Consider the following 15,294-nt stretch of genomic DNA (forward strand, 5'->3'; position numbering starts at 1 on the left):
TTGCCAACAAAGGTCCATCTAGTCAAGGCTATGGTTTTTCCAGTGGTCATGTGTGGATGTGAGAGTTAGACTATAAAGAAAGCTGAGTGGCACAGAATTGATGCTTTTGAACTGTGGTGTTGGAGAAGACTCTTGAGAGTCCCTTGGACTGCAAGGAGATCCAACCAGTCCATCCTAAAGGAGATCAGTCCTGGGTATTCATGGGAAGGACTGATGTTGAAGCTGAAGCTCCAATACTTTGGCCACCTCATGGAAAGAGCTGACTCATTGGAAAAGACCCTGATGCTTGGAAAGATTGAAGGTGGTAGGAGAAGGGGACGACAGAGGATGAGATGGTTGGATGGCATCACCGATTCAATGGACATGGGTTTGGGTGAACTCTGGGAGTTGGTGATGGACAGGGAGGCCTGGTGTGCTGCAGTCCATGGGGTCGCAAAGAGTCAAACACAACTGAATGACTGAACTGAACTGAACAGGTTCTCTGTTGCAGTGAATTCTCTTGTTGTGGAACGTGAGTGCTACGGTGCGTGGGCTTCAGTGGTTGCGGCCTGAGGGTTTCAGCGGTTGCGTTAGGTGAGCTTTGTTGTCTTGTACCATGTGGGGTCTTCCTGAAGCAGGGTTCAGACACATGTCCCCTGCATTGGTAGGCAGACTCTTAACCAGTGAACCACCAGGGAAGTCTGAAACATTGGTTTTTAATAGCTTTCATGTGGGCTGTGTAAGAAAAAACACCTTTCATTTCCCAGAGATGCTTACTTGTGTGGTCACATGATCACTGTGATTAATAAAACATTGAGAGGATTTTTGCTTTCCAAATATGCACATCACCCCTGTTTCCCTGCTAGAATGGGTGTCGGATATTTGAGCTGAGGAAAATGCGAGGAGAATCTCAGAGGCTTCACCTCACGTCTTTAAGCTACTGTCCTGTAACATAAATACAAATAAACCTGAAAAATGTTAGAAACTAATGTCCTCTAGTTCTTTGTTACTCACAGCTGAACACAATTTCTGTGTGAATATTGTTGGAATTTCACTGAATTCTATTCACAAAACGTGTTCATCTTACTGATGAAGGCCAGTCTTCAGTCCTCTGGAAGAAATTTTCCTTTTCCTTCATCCTTGGCCCAGTGACAGTGAATCTAACTAAATAAATTCTGCTTGAAATGTATTGATTTTTATATTACATTTTAAAAATATTTATGATATTAAGGAGGCCTTAAGAGTTCGAGCAGTCTAAGGAATTTGGTTGTGTCTTACTCTTTGTGACCCCATGGTCTGTAGTCCACCAGGCTCCTCTGTCCATGGGATTCTCCAGGCAAGAATACTGTAGTGGGTTGCCATTTCCTCCTCCAGGGAATCTTCCTGACTCAGGGATCACTCAGGTCTCCCGCATTACAGGCAAATTCTTTACCATCTGAGCCACCAGGGAAGCCCAACTAAGGAGTTTAAGTAATATAGGGACTTTGAGATCCATGGAAAATATTTTTGGTCAGAAAATATCTCATCAGTACCCAAATTATACTTATTTAAAAAGCAGTCAAACGAAGCTATTGTGGAAGCTGCTAACTCCATTTATATAAAGGATGATAGCTGTATTTGAAATGGCAAAGAGGAGCTCTATTTTAAAAGAAAATATTTTATTAATATTAGGTAGATATAATTTTCTCTTTTTTATTGAGATATAGCTGATGTTCAGTATTATGTAAGTTTCAGATATACAACATAGTGACTCATTCTTTAAAGGTTATATTCCATTTCTATTTACTATAAAATATGGTTATATTCCAAGAGAAGAAAATGGCAAACCACTCCAGTCCTCTTGCTTGGAAAATCCCATGGATGGAGGAGCCTGGGGGGCTACAGCCCATAGGGTTGCAGGGGGTCAGACACGACTGAGTGACTTCACTTCACTCACTTCATACTTTATCAGTGGAGAAGGAAATGGCAACCCACTCCAGTCCTCTTGCCTGGAGAATCCCATGGACGGAGGAGCCTGACGGGCCATGCTCCATGGAGTCGCAGAGAGTCGGACACGACTGAAGTGACTGAGCATGCATGGTTGTATGCCGTGTATTGTACTGACTATAAATCCTGGCAGTGTATTTATTTTCTACAAGGTAATTTGTACTTCTAAATCCTCTACCCTACCTTATCTTGCCCCTCTCTTCATTTTATCCCCACTGGTAACCACCAGTTTGTTCTCTATATATGTGAGCCTGTTTCCTTTTTGTTATAGCCCCTATTTGTTTTATTTTTAGATATTACATATAGGTGATATCATATAACTGTCTTTCCAACTCTGACTTATTTCACTCAACATAATAACTTCTAAGTCTATCCAGGTTGCTACAAATGGCAAAATATTATTTTTATGGCTGAATAGTATTCAATCTTATTTCTTCATCCTTCTGTAGATGGACACTTGTGTTCCTTCCATATCTCGGCAGTTGTAAATAATGTTGCTATGAATACTGGGTGCATGTTCAAATTAGTGCTTTTGGTTTCTTTGGATGAATACCCAGAAATGGGACTGCAGGGTCTTATACTAGTATTTTGAGAAGCCTCCATACTGCTTTCCACAGTGGCTGCACCATTTTGCATTCTTACTAACAGCCAACAAAGGTTTCCTTTTCTCCACATCCTTGCCAACATTTGTCATTTCTGGTCTTCGATGACAGCCATTCTAGCATAGTGGCTCTCTGTGTTATCTGACATATGGCATAGTAACAGGTGTAACATAGAGTTCCACCCTGGTTTTAATTTGCATTCCCCTGACACTGAGATTGAGCATCTTTTCCTGTGCTTGTTTACCGTTTGTATGTATTCTTTGAAAAATATCTATTCAGCTCATTTTTAATTGCGTTGATTACGTTTTTGATGTTGAGTTGTATGAGTTGTTTAAATATTTTGGATATTAACTCCATTTATATAAAAATCACATTACTTGCAAAAAATTTTTCCCATTAAATAAGTTGTCTTTTTGTCAATGGTTTCCTCGTCTGTGCGAAAGCTTTTACATTTAATTGGGTTCCATTTGTTTATATTTACTTTTATTTCCTCTGCTTTAGGAAATACACTCAAAAAATATTGCTACAATTAATATCAAAGACTGTTTGGTTTATGTTCTCTTCTAGGAGTTTTATGGTTTCCAGTCTTACCTTTAGGTCTTTAGGTAGATACCATTTTAAATGATTTACTACATAATGATAATTTTTTCTTTTCAAAAAAAGATACTATAGATGGATCAAGTACTGGTTTAGGAAGTTTGTATTTAGTCCCATTTTTGCATCCATTATGTATTCTTGGGAGAATCATGTATTTCTAAGTTCAATTTCCAATTCAGAAATCATCATGCTAAGTCAAATTATCTACATATATTATATTTTTTTATTTTTCCAATATTCAGTGAAACAGTGAAATATATTTTTATGTTGCTGAATTTATTATTCAAGTTTAAGTAAATTAGAATTTCAAAACTATATAAATAACCAAATTTTACCAATAAAAAGATTACTTAAAAAAATTTTGGATAGCTTTAATAAACTTTTAGAAATACAGATGAAAAAGACTTACCTAATTACAATATTTAAATTAGTCAACAATACTTAAAACCCCATATTAAATCTCCAGAAACTTTTTTCAATGTTTCCCCGCACTTCACGGTTCCAGTTTCATTTCTACCTTCCTCCCACCCAAGAGGATTCCCAGGCAGTATTGCGGTAGAGATCCACCTGCCAACGCAGGAGACATGAGAGACGCAGGTTCGGTCCCTGGGTTGGGCAGATGCCCTAGAGAAGGAAATGGCAACCCACTGCAGGATTCTTGCCTGGAAAATTCCACGGACAGAGGAACCTGGCGGGCTATAGTCCCTTGGATCTCAAAGAGTCGGACATAACGAAGCACACATGCACGCCCTGTCCAAGAGACATTTGTGAGGTTTTGAGAAAATTAACGTAACTTTCATGGATGAATCTTTATGACCCACGGAGAACGCCTTAGTTGCAGCGAAAGCACATGTGCTCTTTAGAATCAATATACATTCTTCAAGGCCTCGTTTGCCTTTAAGAGAGCCATAGTCTTTACGGTAAGGTTAAATATTTTATTACTTCTATTGTAAGAGCATATTGTTCAAATTATGGTTAATTTATATACGGGGAAGGTGCCCATTAAATTTTTCATGAGATGTAACTACTATGGTTTTATATGCTATGAGAAATTTAAGCCACCACAGAAAATAAAGTCTATGCACGCTAAGATTTGTTTAAGGTTTAGTAATCTAAACATATTTTTCAGCATTAAAAATAAATACAATATTTTAAAATGAGGAGCTATGGAGTTTTTGTGATATAACCTCATAGAAAGTAAGACTAAAAGGGAATAAATTGAAAGAAATAGCAGAGAAGTAACATTAAGACTTAATGGACTTCAAGTAAAGAAAAGGGCAAAATTGACATATATGTATTAAGAGACAAAAATCCCTATATCAATAATTTCATAGCAATGTTGCAATGTTAATTTAAAGGTAGATATCAATAAAACTTTTATCTATGATCCAATTCCATATTAGCCATTAAATTGGATTCTCTTCTAAGCTAATTTTCTTAGCTTTCTGAACTTTAGTTTGCCAGTCTTAAAAATGCCCTCTGCCTGGGCCATAAAATGAGATCCAGTGGGAAACTCTTGGGATTGATTAAATTAAGTAAACTATATCTATATAGCATATAGAGTTTACCACATGTACTATATATATATAAAGTATTTTATTATAGTGGCATAAATAATCTTTATATATAATGATCATCATATAGTACTCATGTTTTTAGTACCATTTTCACCTAAGCTAGAAATATGTATGTGTATTATTCAGTATTTGAAATCAAGAAATTGCTGCTCTTGTTAATATTTTATTGTTTAAGAAAACAATTCATGAGAGGCTAAGTGAGTAGGAAGCTGCCTTAAATGACGAAACTATAAAAAATCCTATGATCAGAAAAGAGACCAGAAGGTGCAAACAGCTGTGCAGAATTACAAGAAAGAAACCAAAGCCTTAGCAGCAGATTGAAAGTCAGCAGCCTGGTGATGAGAGGTTACTAGGGGGAATACTTTAAATAACAGCAGAGGGAGGGAAGTGCACACATGAATAAAGAAAAAGGGAAAAGAAAGACACCTGGCTGGACCTGTTTTGTTTTGTTTTGTTTTAGAGTTGGATGAACAAAGATTTACAAAGGTCAGATATTTAATGAGTTGACTGCTTTGGTAGTGAAACACAAATGAGTTGCCAGAATGAGATGTCTTAAAAACTCAAGAGAAGGGTTGTCGCACATGTAGGTGTAAACACAGATAATAAAATGTCTGATGTGTTTAAAAATATGCACTACTGAAATGAATTGCAAAGTCTTATTTAACATAAATCTTCACATTTTAAAGTTGGTCTTTGTTAAGTAATGAAAGTTCATATTTTATCGGTTTTCACACAAGTCATTACAATACCTGGAGAATACAATATTTGCTTCTAATTTTAGTTTTAAAACCTTTTATAAAAAACTAAGAGCTACTTACAAACACTAGCACATAAATATACATTCATTGTGGAGAATTCAACACAAAATATATGTGGATTTTTTTTTTTAATGTTGGCAATTTGATCTCTGATTCCTCTGCCTTTTTAAAATCATCTTGAACGTTGGGAAGTTCTCGGTTCATGTACTGTTGAAGCCTGGCTTGAAGGATTTTGAGCATTACTTTGCTAGTGTGTGAAACGAGCACAATTGTACCGTAGTTTGAAGGTTCTTTGGCATTGCCTTCCTTTGGGACTGGAATGAAAACTGACCTTTTCCAGTCCTGTGGCTATTGATGATTTCCAAATTTTCTGGCATATTGAGTGAAGCAACGTCTTCTTTTACAGCATCATCTTTTAGGATTTGAAATAGTTCAGCTGTAATTCCATCATCTCTACTAGTTTTGTTCATAGTAGTACTTCCTAAGGTCCACCTGACTTTACACTCCAGGGTGTCTGGCTCTAGGTGAGTGATCACACCATCATGGATATCCATGCCATTAAGACCTTTTTTCTACAATTCTGTGTATCTTTGCCACCTCTTCTTAATTGTATCTGTTTCTGTTAGGTCCTTGCCATTTCTACCCTTTATTGTGCCCATCTGTATATGAAGTTTTCCCTTGGTATCTCTAATTTTCTTGAAGAGATCTCTAGTCTTTCCCATTCTATCATTTTCTTCTTTCTTTTCATAGTTCATCTAGAAAGGCTTTCTTTTCTCTCCTTGCTGTTCTCTAGAACTCTGCATCAGTTGGGCATTTTTTTTCCTTTTTCCTCTGCCTTTTACTTCCCTTCTTTTCTCAGCTATTTGTATGGCCTCCTCAGACAGCCATTTTGCCTTCTTGGATTTCTTTTTCTCTTGAATGGTTGTGGTCACTGCCTCCTTTACAATGTTGCAAACCTCCATCCATTGTTCAGGTACTCTGTCCATCAGATCTAATCACTTAAATGTATGTGTCACTTCTATTGTATAATCATAAGGGATTTGATTTAGGTCCTACCTGAATGGCCCAGTGGTTTTCCATACTTTCTTCAATTTAAGTCTGAAAGTTGCACTAAGGAGCTCATGATCTGAGTCACAGTCAGCTCCAAGTCTTGTTTTGGCTGACTTTATACAGTTTCTTGGAGAAGGCAATGGCACCCCACTCCAGTACTCTTGCCTGGAAAATCCCATGGAACGAGGAGCCTGGTAGGCTGCAGTCCATGGGGTTGCTAAGAGTCGGACACGACTGAGCGACTTCACTTTCACTTTTCACTTTCATGTATTGGAGAAGGAAATGGCAACCCACTCCAGTGTTCTTGCCTGGAGAATCCCAGGGATGGGGGAGCCTGGTGGGCTGCTGTCTGTGGGGTCGCAGAGTCGGACACGACTGAAGCGACTTAGCGGCATACAGTTTCTCCATCTTTGTCTGCAAAGGATATAATCAATCTGATTTCAGTATTGACCATCTGGTGATGCCTCTATGTAGAGTTGTCTCTTGTGTTGTTGGAAGAGGGTGTTTGCTATGACCAGTGTGTTCTCTTGACAAAATTGTTAGCCTTTGCCCTGCTTCATTTTGTACGCCAAACAGGTGTCATACTCGCCTGTTATTCCAGGTATCTCTTGACTTCTTACTTTTGCATTCTAATCCCCTATGAAGAAAAGAACATTTTGTGTGTGTGTGTGTGTGTGAGTTCTAAAAGTTCTTGTAGGTCTTTATGGACTTCTTCCGCACGAGTCATTGGGGCATAGATTTGGATTACTGTGATATAGAATGGTTACCTTGGAATCAAACTGAGATCATTCTGTCACTTTTGAGATTACACCCATGTACTGCATTTTGGACTCTTCTGTTGACTATGAGGTTTACTCCATTCCTTCTAAGGGATGCTTTCCCCTAGTAGATATGATGGTCATGTGAATTAAATTAAATCCCATCCATTTTAGTTCACTGATTCCTAAACTGTCGATGTTCACCCTTGCCATCTGCTGTTTGACCACATCCAGTTTACCTTGATTTATTCAACACTGTTCTTTCAGCACTGGAGTTAGTTTCACCACCTGATACAGCCACAAGTGGGTGCCATTTCTGCTTTGGATCCGCCTCTTCATTTTTTCTGGATCTATTTCTCGGCTATTCCCCAATAGTATACTGGATACCTACTGACCTGGGAGGCTCATCTTTCAGTGTCATATGTTTTTGCCTTTTCATAATTTTCTAATAGGTATTAAACAAATGCAAAAGAATAATGTTTAAATCTGTTGGTTTAGGTGTGTGTGTGTGACTCTGTGTGTGTGTTTATTTATATGCCACCACCCCAAAATATTAACATATAAAATGCTTCTATTAATGCATCCATCATATCCCTGGTCAAGGCACTAGAAATTAATATGGGAAACTTAACTAAAATTTGTCTGAAGTTTTTTTTGTTTTTTTTTTTTTCCCCTCAATATCTGGGTCAGTCAACTACTTAGACTTATTTGACAAATAAGTACTGTCTTAACTATGAAAATCAATGCTAGATTGTTATTGAATATGTGTGTCAATGAATGGTTTTCAAAGTGTGGTTCCCAGACTAGCAGAAACCCCTGGAATGTTATTGGAAATGCAAATTAAGCTTCATCCTAAATCTACTGACTCAGAAACCTTAGGTGCTAAGCACAGCAACACATCTCAGTGAGTCCTGAGGGATTCTGATACATGTTCAAAAGGGAGAAACACCACTGTAGACCTTTAAAATCTAATTACCAAAATGTGAAGTGTTATTTGTTTCACTACGTATAACTTTACAAATGATAGACATCCAAACAGTACACTCTAGCATGTCAAGTGAAATTAAGATTACTCTGACGGAAAACTCAAAATAGTGATACACGGTTTGTCTTGCCAAATTTTCCTCCAGATTATTCAGTTTACCTGTGCTGCCTTTTATCCAGGTTTCAGAAACAACATTCTTACTAAGTATTTTCAGATGCTCATCAAGTAGTTGAGAGGTTAAATCTGGAATCGTTTTCAGCATCTTCCACACAATGTTGTGTTCAGATGGAGTCCTATGAATGGGCCTTAAAATAAAAAAGTTTGCATATTAAGAGACTATAGCATAAGTACAAAGAAACAGACCAAAAAATTCTTGATTTTTGAGTTTCCAAATTTGTTTATTCCTGTTTTTAAAATGATTGTTAAAGAATAAGTGATAGTGTTCTCTTTTGTCTTAATAATCTTTAAAATGTGTTCTTTCAAGATAAAGATGCACCTCCATGAAACTTTAAACTATCAGGGTATTAAATAGTGCATTTACCTATTTAATAGAAAACTCAATGTTTCAGTTTTAAGATTATATCTCTCATTATTAGTCATTATAATAATAATACCTTTTTAGACAGTAAAATGATGTTTTAGCTATTATTTATTCTTTATTTTTTAAAATGCTATTACAGTCACAGCAAATGAATCTGTAATTTAACATTTGAGAATATAAATGTTAAGTTGAAAGATGCATGTGTAATTTTAAATAAAACACAATTATCATATGATAGATGATATTTATTTACTTTTCATTCAGTTCAGTTGCTCAGTCATGTCCAACTCTTTCCAACCCCATGGACTGCTGCACTCCAGGCTCCCTGTCCTTTATTATCTCCCTGAGTTTGCTCAAATTCACATCCCTTGAGTCAATGATACCATCCAACCATTTCATCCTCTGTCACCCCCTTCTCCTCTTGCCTTCAATCTTTCCCAGAATCAGGGTCTTTTCAAATGAGTCAGTGCTTTGCATCAGGTGGTCAAAGTATTGGAGCTTCAGCTTCAGCATGAGTCCTTCCAACACTCAGGACTGATTTCCTTTAGGATTTACTGGTTTGATCTCCTTGCTGTCTGAGGGGCTCTCAAGAGTCTTCTGCAACACCACAGTTCAAAAGCATCAATCCTTCAGTGCTCAGCTTTCTTTATAGTCCAGCTCTCACATGCATACCTGACTACTGGAAAAACCACAGCTTTGACTATATGGACCTTTGTCAGTAAAGTAATATCTCTGCTTTTTAATATGCTGTTTAGATAGGTCATAGCTTTTCTTCCAAGGAGCAAACATCTTTTAATTTCATGGCTGAAGTCACCACCTGGAGTGATTTTGGAGTCAAAGAAAATAGTCTGTCACTGTTTCCATTGTTTCCCCATCTATTTGCCATGAAGTGATGGGACCAGATGCCATGATCTTAGCTTTCTGAATGTTGAGTTTTAAGCCAACTTTTTCACTTTCCTCTTTCAGTTTCATCAAGAGGCTCTTTAGTTCCTCTTCACTTTCTGCCATAAGGATGGTGTCATATGCATATCTGAGCTTATTGATAGTTCTCCTGGCAATCTTGATTCCAGTTGTGCTTCTTCCAGCCCAGGGTTTCTCATGATGTACTCTGCATAGAAGTTAAATAAGTAGGGGGACAATATGCAGCCTCGACATATTCCTTTACCAATTTTGAACCAGTCTGTTGTTCCATGTCCAGTTCTAACTGTTGCTTCTTGATCTATATACAGATTTCTCAGGAGGCAAGTAAGGTGGTCTGGTATTCCCATCTCTTTAAGAAATATTCTTAAGAAATAGTTTTGAGTAAACTAGCACCCCATTTAATATCATTTAAAACTGTGTAATTCAGATGCAATAATAAAGAACTAGTATTCAGAAATGGCATGATATTATAACCAAATCCTGAAGTAAATGTCATTGATTAGCAATGAAACAGTGGATGAAAAGGAAATAATATCACAGATTTTAAAAACAGACATATGTTTTTAGTGTTAAAACATTTGGTATGGTAATTGCCTGCAATAATTTGAAAGATAGACCAAGTGCCTAGGAAACCTGTAGCTTCTCTAATAATAGTTGGGCAAAGCCAGAAAGTTACTGGGTTTTGTTTGCTCAGAGTTAGTTATATTATAATAATTCATGCAGCCATGAATTACTACCTGGGTAAAATTGACCAGTTATCAAGCTAAATGAAAAGGATTAGAGAAGATTCAGAAATGAATCGTGTTGTTAGATATATATATAATAGCCACATCTACCAATACGGATGAGTAGCCTAACATTTTTCATCAAATTGGAAATATTTGGCTATTCTCTCTTCAAATATTCTCTCTCATTTGTTCTCTCCCTCTGGGATTCTCATTGTGTTGATTCTGGTATACTTGGTGATGTCCCACGGGTCTCGAGGCTCTGTTCATCCTTTTCATTCTTATTTTTTCTGTTCTTCTAACTGGATCATCTTAATATATACATCTTCTTGAAGTTTATCAAACTTTCCTTCTGCCAGAGCTAATCTATTGTTGAGCCCTTATAGTGAAGTTTTTATTTGTTACTGTACTTTTAAACTCCATAATCTGTATTTGTATCTTTTTTGTAATTTCTTTTAGTGATATTATCTATGTGGTGAGACATTATTATTCTCATGAGTGGGTGAAAGCGTTAGTCACTCAGTCATGTCCAACTCTTTGCAATCCCTTGGACTGTAGCCTGCCAGGCTCCTCTGTCCACGGAATCCTCCAGGGAAAAATACTGGAGTGAGTTGCAATCTCCTCCTCCAGGGAGTCTTCCCAACCCAGGGAATGAATCCGGGTCTCCTGAATTGCAGGCGGATCCTTTAATGTCTAAGCCACCAGGGTGTATGCCCTACGTGTGTGTGTGCTTAGTCGCTCAGTCGTTTCTGATTCCTTGCAACCCCATGGACTGCAGCCCGCCAGGCTCCTCTGTCCATGGGACTCTCCAGGCAAGAATACTGGAGTGGGTTGCCATGCCTTCCTCCAGGGGATCTTCCTAACCCAGGAATTGAACCTAGGTCTCCCGCACTGCAGGCGAATTCCTTACCATCAGAGCCATAGTGTGCAGCTAACTCTCTGTTCATTTCACTTATTCATCTAATACTTGTTTGGAGATTTTCTTAAATGCCTGAACTATTAAGTCACCCAACTTTTGCCAATGGGGAGGCTGTTTTCATGTTCTACTTTAATTCATTAGATACAGGTTCCTTTATTTCTTTGAACCTCTTCCTAATGGTAGATTTAAAATCTTCGTCTACTAAGTCTAACATTTGAATCTTCTAAGGGCATTGTTTGTTCTTGGCTGCTTTTTTCCCTACAAATGGGAGACACGTGTTATCTCTTTGCATGTCTTATAATTTTTGTTTAAAATTGAACGGTTTGGATAATGTAGCAAATCTGGAAATAACTTTTCCCCTCCTTCCCAGGGCCAAATAACAGCAAAACCCTATGAATGTGGCTTTTCCAGGACACTGCTAGGCAAATCAGTGTAGCAGTGATCTGGCAGTGGGTTTTTAAGGTGCTTCTGAACAATCTGTCCTCCCAGAAGTTGCAAGACTGCCAGTTTTCAAGACCATCGCAGAATTGGAGATGGAAGGGTTAAAATAGGTCAAGATAAAAAGCTACAAACTCTGCTGTTTGTCTTGAATAAATGCTCCTCATTTTGTTGCATGCATTTGATTAATTTCAGAGTTCTGAAAAAAAATTGACAGTTTTTGCCAATATTGCATTGCTTGTATAGAGGAGCAGATATACAGAGGTCCTCATTTTGCCTTTCTAGGAGACCTGTACTCCATGCTGAACCTTAAATTCTCCAATTGATAGCAACACCCCTAATTTCCTCCCACAGCACAAAGTCAGCATAGATTTCACTCACTTAATGACAAGCAGTAGGAAGTACATGTGGCCCTGGTGGGTGGGACAATCAAAAACATTTGTAAAATAATATTACTAACAGAAGGCATTAAAAGAAATAAAGTTTAAAAGTCTGGAAGTCATCCCAAAATTATAACTATTAGTTTGATTAAAAAAAAAAAAAGAATGGGCTTATCATTTACATATTCTGACTGAAAATAAAAACCATTTCTTTTCTTCAACTAACATAATCTTACTCTGGAAATCCTATTTCTGATAAAAAGGATTTATATATTCCTGCTTTTCAGTTTAATTCCATCTTTCCTACCCAAGCACTCAAGAATTTTCAAATATTTGGAATGTCGTGCTTGGAAAATGAGCAAACAAGAGAGAGGCTGTAAGTCGCCTCGGGCTCCGATTACCGCTGCGCCTGCCTCGCTTGCGCTGTCCCGTGGGCACCTGTCTTTAGGGCGTCTGAGACTACACCCTGACAAATGATGAAATCCCAACATTTTTCAGCGCAGTCTAACACACACCCTTGTGTTTACTATCCTCAAAATGTTGGAATAAGATATTCAGTTTTGAAAACCTGACCTTCACTTCCTCTCTCTAAACTGGACTTTTCTCTTTCAACCTCTACATTTCTCTTCTGGCAGGAACTTTTACACACATCATACCCACTCCTTCTTACCACATCTTCCTGATCTACTCTGAATGTAGAAAAATTTCAGTGAAAGAAACCAGATAGACAAAAAGCAGACATTCATATATTGAGAGATGCTTCAAAAACTACAGTGTTCAAACTAGTACCACTAAATAGGGAGTTGTTTAATACTGCCATTCTTATCATTATCATTGTTAAGAATTATCAGGCCACTTGCAGTGGTGTTAAAAAAAGATTATCCCCTTTGCATGTTCATTTACTCATCTTTATTTCTATTTCTAACCCCAATTCCAGCTGGTGACAAAAAGCAACATCTTAATATATTCCAAGTATTTCAGGCATTGCAGTTGCAAGCAAAATAATGATGTGATTTCTCTTCCATGCCTTGCTCTCCTGGCGATCATCTCAAACTTAGGAGCTTAGAAAGAGCCATGATAAGTAGGCCTGTGGCTTCTGATCACCAGCACCTGCATGCACTGGCATCTGCTGAATTCTGTTATGTGTAGCCATTGGCATTCACATTAGCATTCCCTGAACCTCTGTTTGTTTCAAGTTATAGGGACACATGATCTATACTGTGTAAAACTCTTGTTAACCTGTTGACTTTTTCACTCTCCACTAATTCATCATACTTCGTGCTGGTGAGAAGAGAGTTTGATCATTTTAGAAAACCTATCTGTGGCTGTGGGAAAGTGGTTAGTGTTCTCTTACAGTCTCTATACTCCTAACACTAATTTACTTAGATATGTAGATGAAATGGAGCTTCTGCATTTTTTTTCAATTAATCTAGCTTTCCTAATAATCCCTAATTCACTAGGTTGAAGAGTAAAATAAACAAAATTTCTTGCACTTGTTTCTTATCAATATGACATCTTCTAGTCAATTTAAATATTGAGACTACACAAAGTTTAACTTCCAACACTGGCAGACTCACGTGGCCTTTTTAAAAAGATTTAGACTCTTTCATAAAAGTGCTTGTCTTCCATTGTTACTCCACTCACAACTCTTCCCCCCAAGAGGGGATTCAAGCGTATAAGAGGATTGACTGGGCCCTTGTAGCAGTGGCTAGAAAAGCAGTTAGACTCCATGTGCAGAAAATTTTGTTGAAGAAATATTATAAGTTAAATTAAAAGACACATAAATAGAGCCATTTAACTCGAGTAGGATGCTTGCCAATAAAATTGTAGTAAATCAGAACATGCAGGTGCAAGTAAATGGAGAGAGCAGCGGTGGAAAATGTTATATGAAGCAATATTTAAACTAAAAAAGAGGTTTACTTCCTTAAGGACACATAGTTAAGGATGATTAAAAAGAAATTGAAATACTAAAATATGCTAAGTGAAGAACAAATCATTCTAACACTCAATTACACACACACACACACATAACAACAACAAAACTTGCAAAATATTTCCTGGAATCAGATTTCAGGAGGAATGCTAATTGCAAGAAAAATGTATTAAGGAAGAGTTGCCAGAAGGCCCATGAAGTTCTCTAAAATTGAAAGTAAACTTCAGAGAGGCTGATTAACTTTTTCTTCTCAGTGACTTATAAACATCAAAGAAAATATCTTTAGGTCCTGTCATAAAACAATTAATTTTTAATTGGAAATGAAGATATTTGTTGGACAGAGCTGATTCATATAGTTAAAAAGCTGTCAAATTAAAGAGGAATTGAGATTATTCTGTCAGGCAATTTGAGTAAAAGCTATAAAGAAATCACGTTTTCTAATTAAAAGTACAATTTAGAAGATTAAAAACAATGGAACAGATCCTTGAAAATGTATATAAAAATTCAAATATTTAGCTCCTTGTCAAGTCCTCCTGCAGTTTGAGTGCATATTTTCTTTCAATAATGGTTAAAAATATCCAACCAAACAGAAGGCACCAGGGAGCTCAGTCTTCTGTACTGTGGGAGACTTGGTATTCCTTCAGTATCCCTGAGAACTGGGGGGAAGCTTATGTTTCCTCAAGTTGCTTATTATCATTATCCCATTTTCATTGAATATTTAAGCTCTGATCTGGACAGCAGAAATTTCTGTGGTCAGTATTGCTTTGTTTACTTTTAAATAACATCTTATTACCACATATGAGATTCAGATCATATGGAGAACAGATTACTATTTGTTTGCAATGTTTAATATTTTTACTAATGCTCTCAAGTGGTTTTATATATACATATGGATGGGATGGGGCTTCCCAGGTGGCGACCCAATGATAAAGAGCCTACCTGCCAATGCAGGAGACATAAGAGACACTGGTGCAATCTCTGGGTTGGGAAGATCCCCTGGAGTAGGAAGTAGCAACCCACTCCAGTATCCTTGCCTGGAGGATCCTATGGACAGGAGAGTCCGGCCGGCCGCAGTCCATAGGGTGGCAGAGGCAGACACGGCTGAAGCGACTTAGTGTGCACACAAGGATTGGACACGAGCAATG

The 15,294-nt window shown here is 37.5% G+C and overlaps 1 protein-coding gene across 1 annotated transcript in view; it reads right to left on the reverse strand.

The window, feature by feature from the left end:
* The window catches only part of CNBD1 (cyclic nucleotide binding domain containing 1), a 501,194-nt gene that overhangs the window by 229,053 nt on the left and 256,847 nt on the right, over window positions 1-15,294 (reverse strand). Inside the window, exon 5 of the mRNA XM_027560651.1 lies at window positions 8,452-8,597. Within this exon, the coding sequence (XP_027416452.1) occupies window positions 8,452-8,597 (146 nt within the window). The remainder of the gene's footprint in view (window positions 1-8,451; window positions 8,598-15,294) is intronic.

This window comes from Bos indicus x Bos taurus, chromosome 14 (genome assembly GCF_003369695.1).
Source record: "Bos indicus x Bos taurus breed Angus x Brahman F1 hybrid chromosome 14, Bos_hybrid_MaternalHap_v2.0, whole genome shotgun sequence".
NCBI lineage: Eukaryota > Metazoa > Chordata > Mammalia > Artiodactyla > Bovidae > Bos > Bos indicus x Bos taurus.